We start from the raw sequence: 22975 nt of genomic DNA, 5'->3' as shown, positions 1-22975 counted from the left end.
CCCCCTGGGGTCACTACACTCCCTGGATGACCACTTGCTTTGGGGAGTGGGCATCAATCGCCCTGTACCAGAATTAATAATTCCACCACACAGACGGCAGAATTCTAAATTAGGTGTTCACTTCTGGCTTGGTCACCTTAAAGGTATGTCCAGCCTGGCAGTGCAACACATCTCCTGCATAGCTAATTTCCTCACCTGTCCTGGTGCCAAATGGGCCCTGGACAAGGGCCAAGGGAGGTTTGAAGCCCATCACCTCTTAGGGAAGCCAGATTTTCATATCAAAGGTGGTGGGCTCTTTAAAGCTCTGTTTCTTGGAATGACAATTTACTAGACTTCCTGGGGGAGAAAGTGAAAACACCTCTTCCCAGAGCAGGAACTGTTTCTGTCCTCTGAGAGTGGGGCGCTCACCTCCTTTGTGGAAGAGGCTGGACTCGACCAGTCAGCCAGCTCACTAGAGGGCTGGTAGTTTTCAGGGGTACCTCTACGTTACCCTCTGGGTGCATGTATTAATAAATCCATCCCTGGAATCAGTGTGGGTTTATTAGTATGAGGTGCTTGATACCAAACATTATATGTTTCAGTGAAGCCATTATGAAGCTGGGGAACTCAATTTGATCAGTGCCCAGAATATACCTTAAGATGGCTTCCTTGCTCACTTGCAATATCTAGCAACAGAAGTAGGTATCACAGAGGCATATCTGCTCATGCAGATATGTACTCAAGTAAAATATAGGTCCACCTGCCTTAGGGTTCAAAGGCCTGATGGAGGGGTGACTTACATATATTAGATGCAGTGACAATTTCATGTCACAGAGGAGTGTGTCATGTCCCTTGTTTAGTCACGGTGTTCACCTCGTCACTCAGCCTGCACTGCCAGTCTCTGTGGGTGTATATGTTGGTCTCTCAGGGGGGCATAAGACCTGCTGCAGCCCAGAGGGAACCTCTTTAGTACCCCTGCCCTAGGTACCTGGAGTAACATTTACTAGGGGGACTTACAGTTGTTCTAAACAACTTAGCCATTTGTAGAACAAATAGAACTTACCTTGTTTTAGGAAAGGAGCGTTGGCACGGAGAACTGGCTTAAGTGAAATATCAGCTTCTAGTAACTATAAATGGGGAAAAAAGTGAGGGGACAACTGCAACAAAAACCCAGCTCCCTACACATATTTCTCACCCTTTTCTCTTTAACTGACTCCCCAGTGGCTTGACTAGAATTGTGGTCCGTGATCCTTAGCCCACCCCAATATAACGAGCATAAAGAAGGAATTTATCAACATTAGGGAAAATCTAACCCAGTCTCAGGAAGAACTACCCTGTGTGTTTGAGATAATTACACCGAACCTTTTGGCAGAAATGAATCAGTTATAGCACTTGAAAGTGCCACGAGAAGTGAGGGAAAGGCTGGTGGAAAAGTGCCATTACAGAGGGTTGCCCTTAGGACCGATGGGGAGTTCAAGCTGTGAAAGATGTGCTGTTTAATGTGAACCCAGAGCTATGCCCTGTGAAAACTGATGTGACTAAGAACTTGAATTGTACACAACATAAGCACGATGTGCCAGCCGATTATTTGGACTGATGGCTTTGAAAGGTATTCAGGGGGTATAGCCTATCTGCTGGAGTTGGCTCAGGATGCTGGCTGTCCTGCTTTTGTGCAGGGTTTGTTACTGAATGGTATGAAGAGAATGATGACTCAAAACGAATATTTCAAAATTTCAAAATATGCAGCAAGTGACTAAAGGAGTGGGAAGTGATGCCGCATAAAGTGGGAAGGGCAAAGAAGGACAACAGGTGGCAGAATTGAAAGAGGAACCTGAAGTGGCTGAGGAGAAGCTCCAGGATTAGGAGGTTCTTGCTTAGCATGCAGTCATCTGGGCATTGCTCAAAGTCCCTACCCTGAATTGTAGGAGATACTGATATGTTCAGACTGTGTATCTAATATTGACATACATTAGTAATATCAGTACATAAGAAGAGCCCTTATGTGAATTGTAGCATTGATGGCAAATGTAACACTGGATTTATTGACAATGATACAAGCCACTATTGTCTCAAAATCTAAAGATGTCATTCCTTACCTCTCTAGAGCATGCCCATAGATGTAGTCAGTATTTCCAATCAGTAGGCTCCCTGCATATTACTGAGCCAATGTCTATTTCTGTAGGGCCTATTAGGGATAAACATTCCTTTAAGCGTAGTAGTTAATCTTCTCCAATAAACTTGCTAGGTAGGACCATATTGAACTGTATTGTGTTGTTCTACCACTCAAGGGTTGTTCTTCAATATACCTCAGCCCAATCGGGCTTCCGGCCCAAATATAGCACTGATACTGCTCTAGTGGTTGTTACCGATAACATCAGGCTCGCCCTAGATCAGAACCAGTCCACCCTTCTAGTGCTATTAGACCTCTCTGCGGCTTTCGATATGGTCGACCACCAGACTTTGCTCATGAGAATGAGGGAGGCAGGGATCAGGAAGTAGCCCTGAAATGGATGGTCAGCTTCCTCTCTAGCCGGTCCCAGACCATCAACCTCAGCCTTTTCCAATCCAAAGCACAATAACTTACCAAGGGTGTGCCACAAGGATCGTGCCTAAGCCCTAATATGTTACATATCTACATAGCCCTCTTGACTGCTCTCTTAAGGAAGCATGGGTTCGTCCCAATATCCTATGCGGACGTCACCCAACTTACCTTTCCTTCAACAAAACCTCCCAGACCGCCCAATCCACCTTCTCTCTCGGCATGCTAGTAATATCCCGATGGATGGAAAACAACTACCTCTAGCTGAATGCCGGGAAAACAGAGGTTTTGCTCTTCGGTGGCGCTCCACTCCTATGGTCACCCCACTGGTGGCCCCTGAAACTTGGGAAGGCTCCTTCACTGTTAAGAACCGCAGAGTGTACCTTGAACAGACCCTCACCGTGAAGAAGCATGTTACTCACACCGTGGGCTCATGCTTCCACATATTAGGCCTCTTAAGGAGAGCTTTCCCCTCTCTACCCGACTCCACCGGAAAGACCTTGACTCAAACTCTAGTATTAAGTAAGTTAGACTACTGCAATGCCCTCCTGATTTCAGACACCGAGTCCTCTCTAAACGCGTGAAATGTAAGATATTCTGCATGACCCATAAAGCTATATGGGGGAACGGACCCGCTTATCTGGCAGAGAGGCTCCACCCATATACCCCACTTCGGACTCTATGCTTAAGCTCCAAAGCCCTTCTCAATACCCCCAGAATGAAAAACTTGAGGACGGGACCCAAGTCCTTCTCTCATCAAGCCCCTCTCATATGGAACCAACTCCTCTTGCCTTAAGACAATGCCCTGACCATTAGAAGTTTAGTAAAACTCTTAAAACCACTCTTTTCTCAGCCTAGCCTTTGCCACTGCTTTCACTGCACGTCCTGAGTGCGGATATAGCCCCTCGGGGTGATTAAAGCGCTGTACAAAATAATAAATCAAATCAAATCAAAGAGCGTGACATACTTGCATACCTTTGTGAAAATTTGAGTTGTTCAGTAGAGACAGACACAACTGCAATGTCCCCTTGATTTTAGAGAATTCGTTTCACTGGTACCATCTGCATAGTGGCCCACAGGGGCCAAAATTATAGGATTCCTTTCATCGATGGGAAGACTCAGAGGGATATTTACAATAGCAGTGACAGAGTGAGGTATTAGCCGTCATGGCTTAACACCTCACTCCTATGGGGATGGAGGGGAGTTTCCCTCCATATCCAGGTGCACAGCATTATTTGCGATAATCATCAAATGTTATCAACAGTTGTCGAATTTCAACAATAATTGTTCCTTATAATCCAGAGATTTATTGTAATCTTATTTATTTTTGTTGTTCAAATTACTCGTGCAAAATGTATATTTCAACAGTTTCTCATGCCCTGTTGAAATATACATGTAGCACAAGTGATTTGAACAATAAAAATAAATAAGATTACAATAAATCTCTGGATTATAAGGAACAAGTATTGTTGAAATTCGTCAACTGTGGATAACATTTGATGATTATCGCAAATAATGCTGTGCACCTGGATATGGAGGGAAACTCCCCTCCATCCCCATAGAAGTACTGTTAACCGCGTGATACCAGGGCAATCGCGCTATCCAGGCCGCAAGGGAAAGGAAGAGAATTGAATGCAAATGGCAAAACGAAGGAAGATGTTTAAAACGGTGTGCACTTCAACTCTTGAAATGTTGTATTATTTTGCCCTACTGTACGTTGCACCCATGGAGAAATAAACTGCAATCAAACCATGAAGGACGTGATTACACTCGTGTAATAAGCGCCTCAGAAATGGAAGTTCATTGCGATCGGACTGTTGGTTTCACTCATTTACAGTTTCAACATCAGGAGTTAATAAACATTGTATAGTTTTCACAAATCTTGTAATTTGTTTTAAAGCATACAAATGTATAACGTTCTCATGTTAAAACGTACTAGTTTTGCTTCAGCACAGTGATTTATAAATATAGGGTGGGCGGGTGTTGGACCCGGCCCTTTTTGGCATTGTTCACCCCAAAACTTTTTGCTTTTTCCTAGCCTGTTTCTGTAACCTGGTGTTGGTGGTTTTAGGCCTCTGCGCACTTTTTCACTGTGGTACAGTGTAAAGTGCGTGAGCTCTCTGTGTATGTGTGAGAGTGACCTGCCATCCCATAGGAATGCATGGGGAATATGTGTGACCATGGTAGTTCCTGATGTGTGGGAGTGCAGGGTCGAGTTTGGTATGTGCGAATACGTGAGATTGAATGCTGCGCGATGATGTATGCAGCATGATTGTGTCTAGTGTGGAAGTGCCACTTCTAGACATGGGTGTGCGTGTGTAGTGAGTGTGCTGGCATGTGATTGGCTGGAGCTGGCCGGTGAGTCTGGCTCCAAGAGTGTGGATGGGTCTGCCCGGTGGTGAGTGGAGAGATTAGCATGCTGATGTGAGGGAGGGGTGCACCTGGGACCTGAATAGGGCTGGGCTTTCCCCACACAATGCTGGCTCCGCCCCCTGTGGTGTGACTGATGACCCTAGCCTGACAAGTGAATGGGAGGGGTGGCTGAGCACATTAAGAGTGCTCCCAAACCAGCTTCGCCTGGATTTGCCCCCACCCTGCACCTTTAGACAAAGGATTGTGCTTTATAAAAAGGGTGCTGTGACACCCTGAAGATGTTCATTTTTCTGACTTGAATCCTGCCAGGGGCGTGCTGCTGCTTGGGTTCAGGGGAAGGCTTGTCTCCCTGGGCCCTGCCCAGCCCCTGGATACCTGATGGACCTGGATGCCTGGAGGATCTCTGTTTGCATGGGGTCCCCTTTGCTTCACTTTGCCCCAGGACCTTTTTTTCTTTGAATCCTGAGCTGCCTGTGACCCTTCTTGATGCAGGGGTCATCTCTGGGGACCTTTGGAGCTGTCCGTGCCCCCAGCGCGAGATGAGCGCTTTATTTTTGGGCAAAGCACTGTTGTTTTGCCTCAAAGGGAAGCGCTCCTGCCCCTTGTGCCCCTGAGTGTGCAGGTGCCACCCTGTCTGATTCTTTATTTATACTGCGGATGTCACCCCATTTATGGCGCCCTTGGCGGGTGCCCACCCCACTCCTGTGGTTATTTTTCGCACCAAGGGTGCCCACACCTCGGTGCTGCCCCCGTGAAGAAATTACCACCGCAGTCGCAGCAAAAGCGGAAGTCAGGCAGAACCGCCTGTGACGGGGGCGGGACCTGCCATCTAGCAGGAAGCGTGGTGGAGAGAGGAGGTCGGGAGCTTACCCCACCTCCTCGTGGGCCTTGAGCAGTTCTGCGGGGCTCCCATGCCGAGAGGAGAGCCCCGCGGTGGCAGGAGAGCAAGAAGAAGCGGCATCCTCCCGTGGCCGGGGTTCCTGTGAAGTGGAGAGAGCCCCGGGGCCGCCAGCCGAGAAAAGCAGAGGTGTTGCGGGGCTCCCGTGTCCTGGAGGGAGCCCCGGCAGAGAACTCCAGTGCCGCCTGCTCAGAGGAGCCCCGCCAAAGGACAGCAGCCCGGTGAGTTGAAACGGGCTGGGGGCTCCGGGCGGGTGTTAGTGAAGGTTCAGGCACAGAGCAAGGGCGGCCCCGGATGGCAGTGGGCCGCCCACCATTTCCAAAGCCTCAGTGGGTCCCACGTGTGCACTATTTTCTAAAGGCCCCCAGAGGGGGTCCCGAGGGCCAGTAGGCCAGTGTTTTCCCCCAGTGGTAGGCTTAGTCAGTTCAAAGGGCCAGATGGCTCCGGGGGGCATGGGGACTTCAGGGCCAGAGGGCTCCAACGTGCGCACTACTTTTCTTTAGAGCCAGATGGCTCCCTCAGGGGACATGTGTGTTTATGGAGCCAGATGGCTCCCACGCCCCTCAGCTGTGTCAGAGCCTGGGTGGCTCCAACAGTGGGCGCAGTTTGGCTTCTAGGGTCAGTGAGGGCCCTGTCCCAGTTTTGTTGTTTCACAGCTGCCCAGCAATTAGTGGGCAGCTGCACCGTGTAGGCGCCAAGGGAGAGAGAGTCCCTGTGTGGGACAGAGATGGCACAGAGGTGCCAGGCCTTCCACAGCTGCGCAGCACTTAGTGCCAGCTGCAGCATTTAGGCCCCTGGGATTGTCATCAGCTGCCCAGCAATTAGTGGGCAGCTGCAACGTTTAGGTTTGTGCCTGTGTGCACCCCTGACTGGCGCTGCGTGGCAGCGCGCCCTGACATTCTGGACACAGGGCAGTTGAGCCCCTTCTTGAGATGGCCAGTTGGCCAGGGGGCTGGTATGTGGGTAGGGCGCAAGGCCCTAATGTGATTTCTGCGCAATGTGATTTTACTATGTTTATAATGGTAATTGCCTAATGTGATTTTTGCGCAATGGGATTTTACTATGATTAAGAGGTTATTTTACCTATGTAGGTTTATGATAGTGAGAGTTTACCTTACTGTGAGTTATGCCCCTAAATGTGATTTATTCTTAGGAGGCAGAGTCTAATGTGTTTAGACTAATGAGAGATTGCCTACTGTAGCTACACTGTTTAGGCCTAAATGTGATTGCTGCGTAATGTGCTTTGCCTTTATGCTTGTGTTATACTTCTAAAGATGCTCATGCTTAGAAGTTTGCTTTGCCTAGTATGTTATACTAGAGAGGTTATGTGTCCATGCGTGATCTATGCCTATGGTTATTAGTATTGCGTAGTGTGTACCTACCTGTTACCAGTGGTTACAAGTTGTGATCTATAATTGTTATTTGGTGTTACAGTTATTCTAAGTGCTAGTTCTACTAAGTGCTGATTCTGACAGTGCCCATGTGGCCCTGTCCTGGTGTAAATAATCCCTTGAGAATATTGCCCGTGCCAGTTGGCACAATGTATATTGTGTGATTACTATCTGATGTGTTTTGACAATACAAAAGTTTTTTTTATATAACCTTGTGTGGAGTTCCTTTTGTGGTGTGCCTAGGATGTTGTTGCTGTTGTGTGCGTGCGCAAATGCTTTACACATTGCCTCCGGGATAAGCCTGTCTGCTTGTGCCAAGCTACCAAGGGGGTGAGCAGGGGTTATCGTGGTGTGTGACTCCCTTGCCCTGACTAGAATGGTGGTTTCTGCCTGGCTTTGGCGTAAGCCTTAGCCAACCAGAAATCCCAGTTCTAACAGCGGGGTATAGTTGATTCGCTCGAGGCAGCAAAGGTAAGGGGAAAGTACTGGATGACACTTTCGTGACACAACGTAGAGGTGTATTGTGGGCTACGTAGTCATTAGCGTGAATAAGACTATTGTAGGGTGGCTGTGATACGTTTATTTAAAAGTTGAGGGAGTGTCTAAGTTGCGAGGGTTAATTTGAAGGCAGCTTGGATTGCCTCGTAAAGGGAACCATTTGGAAAAGACAGATATGAACAGAGGATGCGAAGGTACGAGCTAATTGAGTTATGCTTTGAGGGTTTAAGATCGGGCAAAAGATTGGAAAAATTTTAGGGTGGGAGAATTGGTGATTTACTGAAGGATTTGTAGCGAATGTAAGGGTTAATAACTTAATATGAAGGTCAGGAGGTTAAAATTATGGTTCTTTTAAGCGAGATAGCGGTAGCACAGCGCATCGCGTTTAGAGGGAAAGTGCTGAACAAGAATGATTCTGAGAAGATTGAATTGCAGTTTGTGTAAAATAATATGTAATGTCGAATATAGCGGTTTGAGGCCACATTTTAATGGCAATATTTTTTCATTCGTAGTGAACCCCTGAGGAAGGGCTAATGATTAAACCCCGAAATGCATTGGGTAACAGCAATTTCGCAACTGAGGATGTTTTATGTTTTAAGGCATGTCCAGACAAAGGCTCGGATGGGCATATCTCAGCATGAGAAACTGTTGAAATATACATGTCGCACAAGTGATTTGAACAACAAAAATAAATAAGATTACAATGAATCTCTGGATTATAAGGAACAATTATTGTTGAAATTCGACAACTGTTGATAACATTTGATGATTATCGCAAATAATGCTGTGCACCTGGATATGGAGGGAAACTCCCCTCCATCCCCATAGAAGTACTGTTAACCACGTGATACCAGGGCAATCACACTATCCAGGCCGCATGTGAAAGGAAGACAATTGAATGCGAATGGCAAAACGAAGGAAGATGTTTAAAACGGTGTGCACTGCAACTCTTGAAATGTTAACACCTCACTCCGCCACTTCAAAAACACAAGGCTGCATCATATTTACAAGAATATGGTGCAGCCTTGCGTTGCCCTCTGCGATGGCGCTACACTTAGTAGTGAGACTATATTTCATGAACAACAATGCCTCTGACACCATAAATAACACTCTTTCTTTTTGCCCCAGAAGTCCCTTTTATTGACTTCGGGCTTCTAAACAAATAATTTTTCCATTACTTATCTTTTTTATATATATTGGTATTCACCTTCATTTCAAAAGTTTTTCTATTCAACTCTCCTTATTTTCTGTCATATATCACTTTTGGACTACATAAATTTACATACAACATCTATATACATAAAACATGTAGTAGACACTATATATACATTTCCAATTGTAACACAAATTTCATTTCAAACAAGTTGGTAAAAGATTCCTAATGGGTCATTATACATATGATTGACACTTGATTTTGACAAAGAGAGGTGTTTCTCCTCTCTGTCCTGTTCTACTTTCGAAACTATTTGACTGGGGACAATTCTCATTTTATCCCTCAGTTGTGATTGTGGTTCTGGTCCTGTATAGGGTCGGGGGTCTATTTTTAAACATTTATGCTTCACGGGGAAATTAATCCTTTCTGCTGTTGGTTCCCATGGAGGGAATCTAAAGTGCATAGAGTCCTCCAAACCACTATCTATTGCCAACGCGTTTCGACCTTCTTGTTGTTGGACCAGGTGGTGTTTTCAAATGTGGTCTTCATCAGGGCTGTGTGCTTTCGGGGTAGGACATCATGATACACCTGTGAGATATGATAGTGTATTTCAATATGTGTGTTGTTGTTATACTTAGGAATATTTAGTCGACTTGATACATTTGACTCTGTGTTATCACGTACCCTTTATCTTTTATGTCCGTTATGCGCAGTTTTGTCCTCTCAATTCAGAGTCTATCTGCTGGTTTTCTCTTGTTTTTTCTTAGTTGCGGGAAGTGGTATCTGTTCCTGTGGGGGAAGAGGGTGTACGTTAATGTGAGTACTCTCTATTGCTGGTGTTCTCAACAGTTCCATTAATCTTCATTTGTGCATGGTCTTATTTGCGTGTGTTATGGGGCGGGGGTTATCTTCCCTTTTAATTTTTAGGTCAGGTTTGTCTTTGTATTGTCAGGCTGTTTAATTGTATTTTTAAAATAATGTTATATTCTATATATATGAATTTCATGAAATTCGAATTTGTATACAGTAATTGAAATTATAATTGTGTTTGCTGTAATACCAACTCTTTATAATAATCTGTATGTCCAAAACTTCACGTTTTAAAAAAAATGTCTTTCATGATTTTATTATCTAAATAAAGACTTTAAAACCTGAACCTGATATATGACAGAAAATAAGGAGAGTTGAATGGCATAACTTTTGAAATGATGGTGAATACCAATATATATAAAAAAGATAAGTAATGGAAAAATTATTTGTTTAGAAGCCCGAAGTCAATAAAAGGGACTTCTGGGGCAAAAAGAAAGAGTGTTATTTATGGTGTCAGAGGCATTGTTGTTCTTAAAATATAGCGTTACAGATTCCAGCCTCTGTCCCCCTTAACTGCCCTTATACACCCCTTGTTGTATGCTTACACTTAGTAGTGAAGCGCCACTGCAGGCACCATAGTGCAACGGTGCCTACATGCAGGGGATTGATTGTTTATGTACAGGAAGGTGCATCCTGTACATAAACAATCTTTAAATGCCATTTTGTCACTTCTATGTGTGCTGCTTAATGCAGCACATATGGAAGTCACAAAATGTCATTTTTTTAAAAGATTAGTTATGTGCAGGAATTGGGACCTTCCTGTACATAAATAATCCAATGATTTTTGCTTTTTCCAAGCGTGCTGCACAAGGCAGCACACATGGAAAAAGAAAAACTAGGAGAAATAAAACATTTGTCCTAGTTTAAGCTTAATGTTGGTGCTGCCTCCTATGTACTTTGGCATTGTAAATAGGGGGTACTGTCAAAATTCAATGGGTGTTGCGGTGGAAAGCTCACGGAAACACTCAGTGCAACACCCACTGCCCACCCCGTTCACGGTAAGCATAGCGTGAAAGGGTGCCTTATTTACAAGGCAGCATTAAGCAACATTTAGTGTCTTAATTGTGCCTTGTAAATAAGGCGTTGCCCTATCACCACCACGACGTCACTGGCAGTGACGTTGTGATGGTGATAGGGGCTTGTACAAATGCCCCTCAGTGTCTCTTCTCAATCCCATTCGTGAACGTTACTCCCTCAAAGACTTTCAGGGTCTCAATCTCTTTACAATACTGAAAGATGGAATTGCACATGCCATTTTCTCCAGGGTGTTTACTCTAATTCAACATGCAGACAATTTATTGTTGAAATCTATTGTTCTAGATCGGTGCAAGCTCCGTCCCAAATTAACTAAGAAAGGGTACAAGACCTCAAAAGAAAAATGTCAGTCCTGCCTTCTCAAAGTGCGATAACTTGGCTATGAAATTTCCACTGGCCGCCACCACCTGCCCTCTGAACCAGTTGAAGCCTACCCTGTAATTGTCTACCTAGTACATATCTTTTTGGAATTGGCAAGGTATGCAGACAGCAGATTCTGTATTATGCTGAAATGGGCAAACCTTTGGAAGAATGTATTCACAAAATAACCCTGAAACCTTGCACTGGTCTAGCGAAGCTTAAATGCATTTATAAAAATCAAACAAGAGTAGCCTTCTCCAACAGCTTTAGAGATCCCTGATCATGGAATGAATACAATAGATTTGCTCTTGGGGTGCTGGTTCAGTGCCACGGGACCAGAAAATCCAACAGCTCAATATTCTTCAAGTTTTGACCCAGTTTTGTCAAATGTGAGAGACAAAAATTACACACAACTCACAATAACATTACATAAACAATTAGAGGTACATGAAATTCAAAAATATTTGCAGAACAAAAAACAGCACGACACGCGTTTCGGAGTGGAACCTTTGCCAGCAGTTCCTTCGTCAGAGCGCAGAAGATATAATTCACTTGCTGGTCAGATACCATCCATAAATCATGAACATATATAAAATAAGTGGTGTCAGGGGCTTCTGTATCACAATGCATTCATGAGTATATAATTAATATGTGGGGGACAATGGAACAAAATATAAATGAATATATTATATGAATAATTCAAAAGGAGCTTTGGTGAAAATGAGACTGAAAAGAACCGCGCAATAGGTGCAAATTATAAACACTATACAATTAAGTCCAGTGATGAGAGAAAAAAAAGAAAAACCTGTGCATAATGGTACCAGTCCCAAAAACCAATAATTCAAAAGATAAGTAAGTAACAAATTAAAAGAAGAAAAGAGGCAATATTACACTCCTAAAATAGACCCCATTGTGTGGCTGTGCTCCGCTTCACTTCAAAGACTCAGCACATCTCTACAGCTTGATCATTGCAGAATAAAATACTGTGGTTGCCCACCTCTAATATTATTTTGATACAGTATTCTGCTTTGAATCCTACTTCTTTAATGTCTGCTAGTGAGGATGGAGAGCCACAGGACTGTGTTCTTACCACTGTCCATGTTACTAAAGCCTGCTCTGATCTGCCACTCAAAGACTATGAATTAATGTGTTTGTAAATTGATCATGTTTCACGAATGATGAAGGTACCATAGTCACTGGTTATGCTGTCTGCACTGTATACTAAAGTGTGAAAACCTTCCACTTACCTACTGAGGAATCAGCAAACGTCACATAGTTCATCACTGTCACTTTAGCGGTGGAGAAGTGTGGCTCACTGGTTAGAGGAGGCAGACCTGGAAGCAGAGGTCAGCCTGGGACCAGGGTTCAATTCCCGGCTCGGCAGGGTCTTGAGTCCTAAAAAATGTCCATGGACTCGACAATTCTCGCTCTGGTGCCTACTCGATTCACGGGTTCACACTCTGCGACTCTGGGCAATAGCTTGCCTAATCTCCACAACGGCCCCTCGCGGCGGGATGCCTGGCTTTCACCTTGTGGATACCCTACTGGGGTTTTCTCACAGGGGAACACCAGGACGGGTTTCCTAAGCAAGCGATTAGAAACCGCTTGGTGATTTGCGCTATATAAATTCATTTACATTTAGCTTATATCCTAGCTAAAGAAAAGGCTGTCATTGTATACACAGACTGGAAGTATGCGTTAAAGTGATACACGAATCTGAACTCCTTTTGATGCAGAGTTTTTTTTTTCCTCGACCGGTTCTCCTATTAAGAATGTGCTGTATGTTCTGAATGTTTTTTTAATTCCTTGCACATAACAGAAAAGTAGCAATGGTGAAATGTGCTGCACAACAGTGCCATCATAACACTTTTTCAAGGGGCAGTGCCATCGCCAGTTCAACTGTTGAGAACAATGAATTGCCTGAAAAAATGTTGACTAGTCAGTTTCATGAATACACTTTTATGGATTTGTCTTTGTTGCAGGAGCAGTCCTTTGAAAATGAAAAACTGTTCAGTATCAAGTAATTTCAAAGGGACCCTGAGGGAGTGTGGAGACACCGCACTGGGAGTGTAGTACCGCCTACATTGTGACTCCCTAACAATGTCAGGTTGTATCATTGAGCAGCCTGCTTTTGTTGTTAGAGCAAGATATGTGCCCCTGCAACCTATATGTATGCCCCCTTTACTACCTCTGCAATTCAAGGCTATTGCCAATATTGTTCCATTGTTGAAGAGATAATAAGGGCATCCCTGGCACTCTCCTTCCCATTCAGGGAGCCTTCGTGCTCTTCTTTATTCAGATGCTAAAATATGCAAATTGTGTGCAAATTATTCCTACATTCTTGTTGTTGTATGAATGTTTTAAGGTTAGATGAATGTGTACAGCTGTGCAAATGCCATTGCAATAGGTAAGCAGTTACTCAGAGATGTATCTCCTAGTTCAGGGTGCTAAGCCGAATCAGTAGTGACCAAGGAACGCACTTTGTGTCAGCAGTGGTATGAGCAGTTTGCAGGACAATAGAAGTAGATCAACATTTTCATTGTGTTCATCACCTAGAGTCAGCAGGCAAAGTATAAAAAGAAGAATAGAACCCTTAATGATAAGATAGCCAAGATACGCTCAGAGACACAGTTAATATAGCTAGATACACCTCCACTACTTCTAGTGTCCCAAACAGCAATACTTTCCCAGAAGCTGACTCATGATCCTACCTTGAAATCCTCCTGTCTACTCTCCTAAACTGGATTTACAGTTAAATAATGATGCTGTCCTGCCATTCCTTCCATCTGAGTCACTTCTTCTATGTGTATCATAGGAAGACCGCACCACATCCCTGCATATGCGAACCATATTTGACTTCCTGCTCATCACAAGCATAGTTAACAAATATGGTTATCTGATGCAAAAATGAAACAAAAATACGATCCCCAAGATGGCGGCCTGAGAAGACGCAACTGGCAGAGGCTCCTCGTCCCAATCCCCCACGGTCATCATAAAAACGGATTTTCTCACCACCATTAGCGCTCAAACAACTGAAGAGGACAGGCCTGGGTGCCGAGGGTGCAGTCTCGGGGGGCACCCATCGGGCCCCCGGCGCATGGCGACACGACAGTGCAGCCCACGGAGCAAGGAGCAGGGCCGTAGGGCATAGATACGGCCGCTGCACGGGGGTGCGGAGCACGCGAGAGAGGCGCCGAGGAGATTCAGCTCGGGGGACCAGGATCGCGCTCCCTAAGGAGGACTACCCAGGATCTGCGCACTGAGGCCCTACCAAGCTCGGCCTGGATCTGGTGGCCTGAGCCCCGAGACGGTCCGGAAGGCGACCTTAACCGCGAGCCCACGCGGCCTCACCCGAGACACAGGGCCACAGCATTGTGGGACTGCCATAGGGCCCTCAGGTCATCGAGGTGCGACACCGTAGAAGTCAAAGACTGGGTATTAGTGTGGAGGGGGCACACCAGAGGAGCAGCACTCGTACCTACGGCGGCCACCTGCAGGCCCACGTGGAGGGAGACGGCAACCCAACTACCGAGACTTACCGGCAGGCCCACAGGGAAAGATGGCTGGCCCGGGAACGCAAATTCCAAATACTGCTTCATTCCCAGACCCGCCACAATTCCAAGGACCCGCAAGGAGACTTCGCGGACACAGGAGAGGCTACCGGACTGGAAGGGAGCAGAACATGTCCTCCATGAATCGTAGAGGGAGGCGCACCATCCCCGAAATGTTGGCCAAAGGAACTCCCAAGGGGGAAAAGAGCTCCGACAAACCAGCGCCACCGAGCCAACCGAAAGAGAAGGATACGGACGAGGGAGAGGCGCCAGCGACAAAATCATTCATGGAGGCCCTGTTCACGTCTCTCAGGACATTCAAACCCTCAGGCAAGATATGGCGGGAGGTTATAAAGAGCTGCGTCGTGACATAGACGACATAGGGGAACGAGTGGCGGCACTCGAGAACACTGTGCAGGCTAGGAGTGAAGAGGTGGAACTCCTGCAACAGGAAATCATCAGGCTCCATGAACAGCAAACAGACCTCCAGGCCCACGCGGAGGATCTTGAGAATCGCTCCAGCACAGATGCAATATCTCTTAGAATGGTCCCGGCCTCTTTCCGAAAAGCACTGGCTATTTCAATACAGAGCTATGGCAGGCATGCCACTCTAGAGAGTCCCATTTCTGGCAAGACCGGACAGGCCGGCCTACCTCAGGAAGTCACCCATCACCAAGACGCTGCTCCAGGTGTGGGACACAGTGGCAGTCCCAAAAGGTCTAACGTCCTTTCCATCACCCATGACGCCCCTACTAGATAACCTGGCGTTCCCACCTGGGGTGCTCCCGGGCTCCTTCCCCCAATGGGGGCAGACCGAATGCCGCTCCACGGGACATTTATTCGACCTGCAGGGCTTCCTGACTTTGGACGCGGTAAAGAATGCATATGCGTTTGACAAACCGCAACGCTTCCAGTACTTTCAGATCAGGCACTGGCTTACACACAAAGATGTTGTACCCCACGTCAGCCGTCCCCTCACTCCAAGATGGCTTGTCACTAAGTCCACAGACTCGCGATCAATCACAGAATTATACAAACTGCTGACTCCCCCCCCCCCACCCATGACAAGATCTGGGACGCACGCTCTCGGACAAAGAATGGCAAGACATCTTTTATCGAGCACACCACACTGCTAGAAACACGGCCAGCAAAGAATCGGCGGTGAAAGTGGCCTACTACTGGCACCTGACGCCGGAACGCTTGCATCAGGGTAACCCACGTAGGGACCCCACATGTTGGAGGGGGTGCGGGCACACGGGGACCATGATACATATACTTTGGGATTGCGTGGAGGTGCAGGAATACTGGGAGGGGGTGCTAAGGGACATTGATACGTACTTTGAGACAGAGGTCCCACGCTTCCCGGCGTACGCGATCCTCGGTCTTCCTAACAAACTCACGTTCCCGCTCAAATCAATACGAGGGAAACAGATAGGATTGGCGTTAGGAGCTGCAACACATCACATCCTCTCACTTTGGGGCACATCGAGAAAACCTATGCACACGGGGTGGCTACACCGACTATGGTACATAATGAGGATGGAGAGGATACAGGCTTCGCTCACACAAACATCCGACACCTACAAAGAAATATGGCAGCCTTTAGTTTCCCTGCTGACCCAGGAATTTAATGAGCTTACATGCCCTAAATACCTAAGGGTCCTCAGATTAGCGGATGAATTTCACAACACGACAACTGAGGCGAAACGCACGGTCTAGAACAGGTCCCTTTAGTCACCAACCGACAACTCACCGGAACACACCGAGGGGAGGGAGGAGGGTGGGCATCGGGGTAGGGAGGCAGTTGGGGTTAGGGAGGGCCACAGGGGAGGTATACGTACAGGGGTTCTAGCTTGCATTGTCTGGTCAGGTTTCCACCTCACGAGCTTACATGAACACATGACATCCTTCCCCAATATTCAGATATCTGAGGTACATGTGGCACATGGGATCGGAAATCCCTCGAAACGTTATGTCTGTCCAAATGCTGTTTTGTATTGCTTTGCTGAACTCAATAAAAATAAACTTGATAAAAAAAAAATACGATCCCACATGCAGAAGGCAATGTGATGCAGAGGGCACATTCTACAAAAACATAACAGAAAACCTCTCCCTACACATTAATTAATGCATAGGCAATACATCCTAAATTCGAATACACAACATTGTCCCACAAGATCACTGTTTTTTAATGTTTTAATTTTATTAAAAATATCTTTTGAGTTTATATATGAATTCATTCGTATAAAAAACTTTACTGTAGAGAATTCAAGTTAAGCAGCCCCACGCAAACAATAACAAACTAACACCACAAACCACAAGGACATCAATCATACCATACATATAACAAATTTGAGAGACAGAAATTACACACAACTCACCTTATAACATAAATATTTAGAGCTACATGAAATTCAAAAATATTTGCAAAACAAAAAACAGCACCGACGCGTGTTTCGGAGTGGAACCTTTGCCAACAGTTCCATCGTCGGGGCGCAGAAGATATAATTCACTTGCTGGTCAGATACCATCCGTAGATCATGAACATATATAAATTAAGTGGTGTGAGGGGCTTCTGTATCACAATGCATTCATGAGTACATAATTAATCTGCGAGGGACAATGTAACAAAATATAAATGAATATATTATATTAATAATTCAAAAGAATCTGTACTGAAATTTTTTATGTAATATTGTGAGTTGTGTGTAATTTTCGCCTCTCACATTTGTTATATGTATGGTGTGATTGATGTCCTTGTGGTTTGTGGTGTTAGTTTGTATATTTTTTGTTATGTTTTGCTTGGGAGTGCTTTACTTGAATTCTGTGCTGTAAAGTTTGTTATACAAATGAATGTATACATAAAATAAAAAGATATTTTTGATAAAATTAAAAATGAAAAACAGTGATCTTGTGGGACAATGTTGTGTTTTCGAATTTATGATGTATCACCTATGTACTAATTAATGTGTAGGGAGAGGTTTTCTGTTAATGTTCTTGGTTTTCCCTGTCCTCCTCTACCGACATTCAGAATTTCAAGGACTCTCCACTGTTTTTCTAGAGGGCACATTCTACCACATATTATTGGAATGTCCTACCATTAAAAAGTATTGGGGGGCTGGTGGCGGCGCAGTTGCATTTACTTTGTGGTAAAGAACTTTAGCCACATCGCTGCTACAGGAATTTTCCTGCTGTGCTGCTTCTTTATGAACAGGGTGTGGTCATGACGGAACCATTCCGTCATCAGCACAGCTCAACCGTGACTGATGACGGAATGGTTCCGTCACCAGCATCGAAGGGGTTAACAAACAATTAAATAATGAATGGTCAATATATGGGAACAGACAGACCTCAACAGTAAGGAACAAACATGGGTGGCCCTTGGTTTTGCTATTGCAAATCGAAGGATAGCACAGAAATGGAGGGTAAGCAAACCACCTACACTCGTGGAATTGGAGCGAGATATGGACTGGTCAAGGGTGGCAGAAAAGACCATTATGAGAATAGAGGTAGGCTATTCACTCCAAGACCGAACTGTGATAAGCCTTTACTCTTCAACAGAGCTACTGTTTCTTATTTATTTAACTTTTAAGGCGCGCAGCTACCCACAGAGGGTTTCCCAGCGCCAAGGGATAGATTAAAAGAATGAATAGAGAACAAAAGGTAAAATATTGCAGAATGAGCATGTCTTGAGGCATTTACGAAAGTTAAGATAAGTGGTTTCAGTTTTCAATTGAGTGGGCAGGGATAGTTCCAGATCTTCGGGCCCAGGTAGGAGAACGAGCGACTGCCCATTCTCACTAACTTAAATCTAGGAATCTTATAATTGTAACTCCTGTGTGATGCTGCTCCTGCTGCTGAGTATACATTCCTTTGATCAGATTACTCATCAAATGTATTGATTCTAGCCTTCATCTTTTCCGCTTAGGCACAGATTGCCAGAGCTTGCCAGCATCTTCGCCTCTTCCTTCCTTAGCCTTGAAAAATGTACCAGTCCTATGAACTACAATATGCCAGATGTGGCTAAACTTGCAATGACTCAGCAATAATTATTTTGCTAGGACAAAGGGGAAATGTCTCTAATGTTTTTTTTGGACATAGCATATATGATCTAACAATATAGAACCATATTTTGAGTTACCTCTCATTCAATATCACCTTCCCCATGAACTGTGGTTTTTCAGGTGCCACCTGCAAAGAGGTAGTGCATATCTCATTTGTGAGTCACAAGCCTCCCATAGGCCGTCGTTAGTTTGGAGTGGAAATTGGTATCCAAGGCGCATTGTTCTGGGAATTAGACACTTTGCTGATCATGAAAAAGGGATAGGCAGGCTGTTTCAACTACATTTAGGCTCAAATTCCTGATTGAGTTGAGAAGAAATACAAATCTTTAGGAGAAATAGCAAACTCAACGGCAAACTGATCCTATTTATAATGGCTTTAGAGCAGGTTTACATTATCCTTGGCTGCAAAAGAGGGCATCTCTTCAAGTGTAGGGACTGAATGTTGCACTCATCTTCCCAAAACACTGTTAGCATACCCAAGCATAACATTACATATAATGTAAAGAAATGTCATGAGATTCACAGTGACTCTGACCTAAGATCCAACAGCATTTGGTTGTGCTTGGCAGAAGTTTTCAGTCATTGAGATATGTACATTTGTGAATCTTGTAATGGTATTGCTCTAGTTGTGCTTGCCACAGATGTTGCTGAAACAGTAAGACTGTGAAGTATCCAATGTACTTGACCAACTTGATACACTGCCAATACTCTTACTACGTGTAGGGGTAGAGAGGAAAAGTGATTATGATGAGGTTGACAATAACACAAGAACTGAATCCATTGCCATTGACTGGGTCCTAACTGATGCCAAAGCTGTTGCAGCAGCAGGAGGCGTGAGCTCAGGGCAAGCAGAATATATCTTCACCATCTCTGGAGCTTTCACAGTGCTACGAGATGCATTTCGCAAAGGTAACAGGAAGTCACAGCTCTCCTAATTACCTGAATTGGCAGCGTGTCTGGCTTGTACCAAGGCTGGACGGGCACTGAGAGGCTTGCCTTTGCCACACCAAAGGAGTGTCTGCATTTATATGAAGATCCATCTACATGGTATAGAGTGCTGGCCAATTCCTAGCGCACTGAAACCGCAAGGTGTAAGTGCGCTCTATAGGACAATTTTAACATAACATAACACAACACTCTTCCCTGTATCCTGGTATACTCTCAGTATTATCAAGGGTAGAAAAAGAGAAAAGAATACTAGTTTGAAGGAACGCTTGGGAATAAGACCACCCTGTATAAATATGGTCTCCACCAAAATCGAAATTAAAATAAAGTGCAATATCAACAGTGCCCCAATAAAAGTAAAGTTAAAATAAAATTCAGATATCCCACTCACATAAATCAATCAGAGCCAAACAGCAAGTAATGTGCCTCATCCGCATTTGATTGAAGACCCCTGAACAAAGGCAGGAGCTTTGACCAAGCTCCCCCGCAGCCTGGTACACTCCTGGTATGGCAGATGGTAGAAAGAGAGAAAAGACAACTGCTTTAGAGGAAGGTTCTGGAATACAACCCCAATCGATACCTTTTCTCAGGGATCCTCACCGACCCCTTTTAAGAGCACGTGCTGCCTCTCAATGGGACCAGAAGTCCCTCTTTGTTGCGGATAAGGCGCCACGACGCCGCGGCATTCGAGCGCTTTATAAATACTTCAGTCAGTCAAATACTTCAGTCAGTCAGTCACATGCTATTATGATTTCCACAAGTATACTAGGATATATCCCAGATCAGTTGTATACAATATCCTGTTATGGCCGATCCATGTCTGATAATTAGGATTCCTGATGGCTGTGTAAATGCGTTTAAATCAGATTAAATGCTTGAATATTTATTTTAAAGGTGTATGCTCAAAATCTGAGTCTGCATTAGACAACCTTTGCTTATACCAAATATTTGAGCTACAGATCTATTAAGCCCAAAATATATATTGCACGTGGGTCTGCGGAGACCAGATATGTTTCTGAAAATACTCATTATTACACTATGATTCTGGAAAAAAGATTTCTCTTTCAATTCTCCTAACAAATATTAGATACCACTTAAAGAAATATTTTGCACCACAGACCCCAAAGGGCATTAAGTCTTCAGGAACCAAAAGGTCCACCTTTTAAATTGAGCAGACTCTGTTCCCCAAAACATAGAAGCATCTGTAGTGTAATGGCATTCTGTGACATCTACAATAAATCATTACTGGAGTGAGGGCCTTGTGTGCTGAATTTAGAAAAGTCTCTGTGGACAACTTTAACTACATCTCCCAGTAGATACAGTTATTTCACCGAGGAAAACATTTTCTGTAAAGAGCATATTCTTCTCAAAATGTAGCAGGAGAGTCCGAGTCTGTATAATATGTTTCCTTCAGATGATTATGCATAACATTGTATATTTCACTTACCACATTCTCTTCTGCTCTGACGGTGGTCGTAATCGTGTCTAAAAGAGATTCAAAATTAATTTTATAGCAGAGTATTATCCAGACTAACCTACGTTGGGCCTGTGTCCATAAATTAAAATCATTACTTTGATTTTTATTGTTTGGTTAAATTAAAATGTATAACACTAATGGATATATTGGGAAATGTTTTTATTACAAACTTCAATATTCATCCATGTGTTATATCATAAGAAGAATAGAGAGTGACATTTGTCAACTTTTTCTCGATTTGATTTTTCGCAGAAATCTAAAATTAATATTAATCACAAAAGAGTGCCACATCTTCACCATTGAAAATTCAATTAAATCATCCTGTATTTAAAATCAAAATCACCACATATTGAATATTTTGCACTGACAGGTACAACACACATGATTTCAGTTCCCACACAGCTGGGAATAAGCAATAGAAATGTTATAATTTCCTTGGATCTTCATTTATCTGAAGACGTTCTCCTGTGTTATAATACTAAGGACCAGATGTAGGCAATCTTGATTTACCGATTCTAAAATACCGAATTTTACCGAATCGGTAAATACCGAATCCTGCAAGGGTGCAGGGGGTGTCACTTTGACACCCTCTAGCACCCCAAGTACAGGCTTGTGTGACATGTGGCACACATACATGCCCTAAGGGCATGTCTGTGTGTCACATTGCACAGGTGTGCATGCACAGATGTGCATGCACACCTGAATTCGGTATTTTACCACACAATAGGATTGTGTGGTAAAATAGCGACTCTTAAGGGCCTGTGGCACTCTTAGGAGTGTCAGCTACATATGGATTTACAGAATCTGTAAATATACCGATTCGGCATTTTACCGATTCTGTAAATTTACCGATTCGGTAAATTTACAGAATCGGTAAAATATAGGCCCCCTACATCAGAAAACCCTAATACCGGTGGATAACCCACAGTATTTTATAGAACGGAGATAGGGTGCTAGCACTAAGTCCTGGGATGATTATACGGGGGAGTGACTCCAACACCACTTTGAACCCCAATCAGGACCAAGCAGGATGAATCAAAGATTTATCAAGGGGACATGGTAAAATGTCTTCTCCTTCATAAATTATATTCTGAGGAAACACGACTTACTGAATATCTGGTGATATAGAAATCCTGCTTAAATGGGGCTACATTCATATCTTCCGTGCACGATACCTGGTCAAGGCTGATCTTCTGTTTGGCCACAAAGGGTATGGGAGTGCACACAAGAACAATACCATACTTTGCAAAAAACATATCAGATCACTTCACCAGTCTAACATTGCTTGGAGTTTCTAGAATTTGTCTGAGCCCAATTGTCATGAAGGCTTCCTCCAGAAACACTCTGTAACACAGTGTTTAAATACATCATAAGAGTAGGGATAACTGTGTACTCTCCCAAAAAGATGGGTCCCTGGAGTCGTTGTGTACAACATGAGAAGCTTTGCTTTTGAAGTGATCCTAAGGGAAGTATGTATTCCACAACAGAATGGGGTTCTCAAAAATGTGCAGTCTCACTTGAAGAGCCTTGAGCAGGAAATCCATAATCTGGACACTAGACTCTGACCCAGCTCTGTTGGTAGAAATCCAGTAAAACAATTGCAGATTACAATGAAATTGAAGACAGAGAAGTTCAACATCACTGGTGGAACTGATTAAACAACAAAGGGCCACCAAAACACCAACCACAGTTTACTGTGGAACTGATCAGACATGCCCTGTCTCTTAGGGGGCAGATTTACAAGCCCCTTGCGCTGCAAGTACGTCACTTTTTGTGACGAACAGCCAGCGCATTTCTTTGCCCCATATTGCTTTTTCTTGCTTTTCCTGTCCTTGAAAATAC

General features: G+C 44.3%; 1 protein-coding gene across 5 annotated transcripts in view; it reads right to left on the bottom strand.

Moving 5' to 3' along the window:
- LOC147740927 (uncharacterized) overlaps positions 1-22975 on the bottom strand; it is a 364072-nt gene that overhangs the window by 161509 nt on the left and 179588 nt on the right. For all 5 annotated transcript variants that reach the window (XM_086936051.1, XM_086936065.1, XM_086936062.1 and 2 more), the window contains one exon: positions 21104-21141. In XM_086936051.1, coding sequence (XP_086792177.1) covers positions 21104-21141 — 38 coding nt within the window. The remainder of the gene's footprint in view (positions 1-21103; positions 21142-22975) is intronic.

This window comes from Lissotriton vulgaris, chromosome 1_1 (assembly GCF_964263255.1).
Source record: "Lissotriton vulgaris chromosome 1_1, aLisVul1.2, whole genome shotgun sequence".
NCBI classification, from domain to species: domain Eukaryota; kingdom Metazoa; phylum Chordata; class Amphibia; order Caudata; family Salamandridae; genus Lissotriton; species Lissotriton vulgaris.
This window is presented reverse-complemented; position numbering and strand designations above follow the sequence as displayed.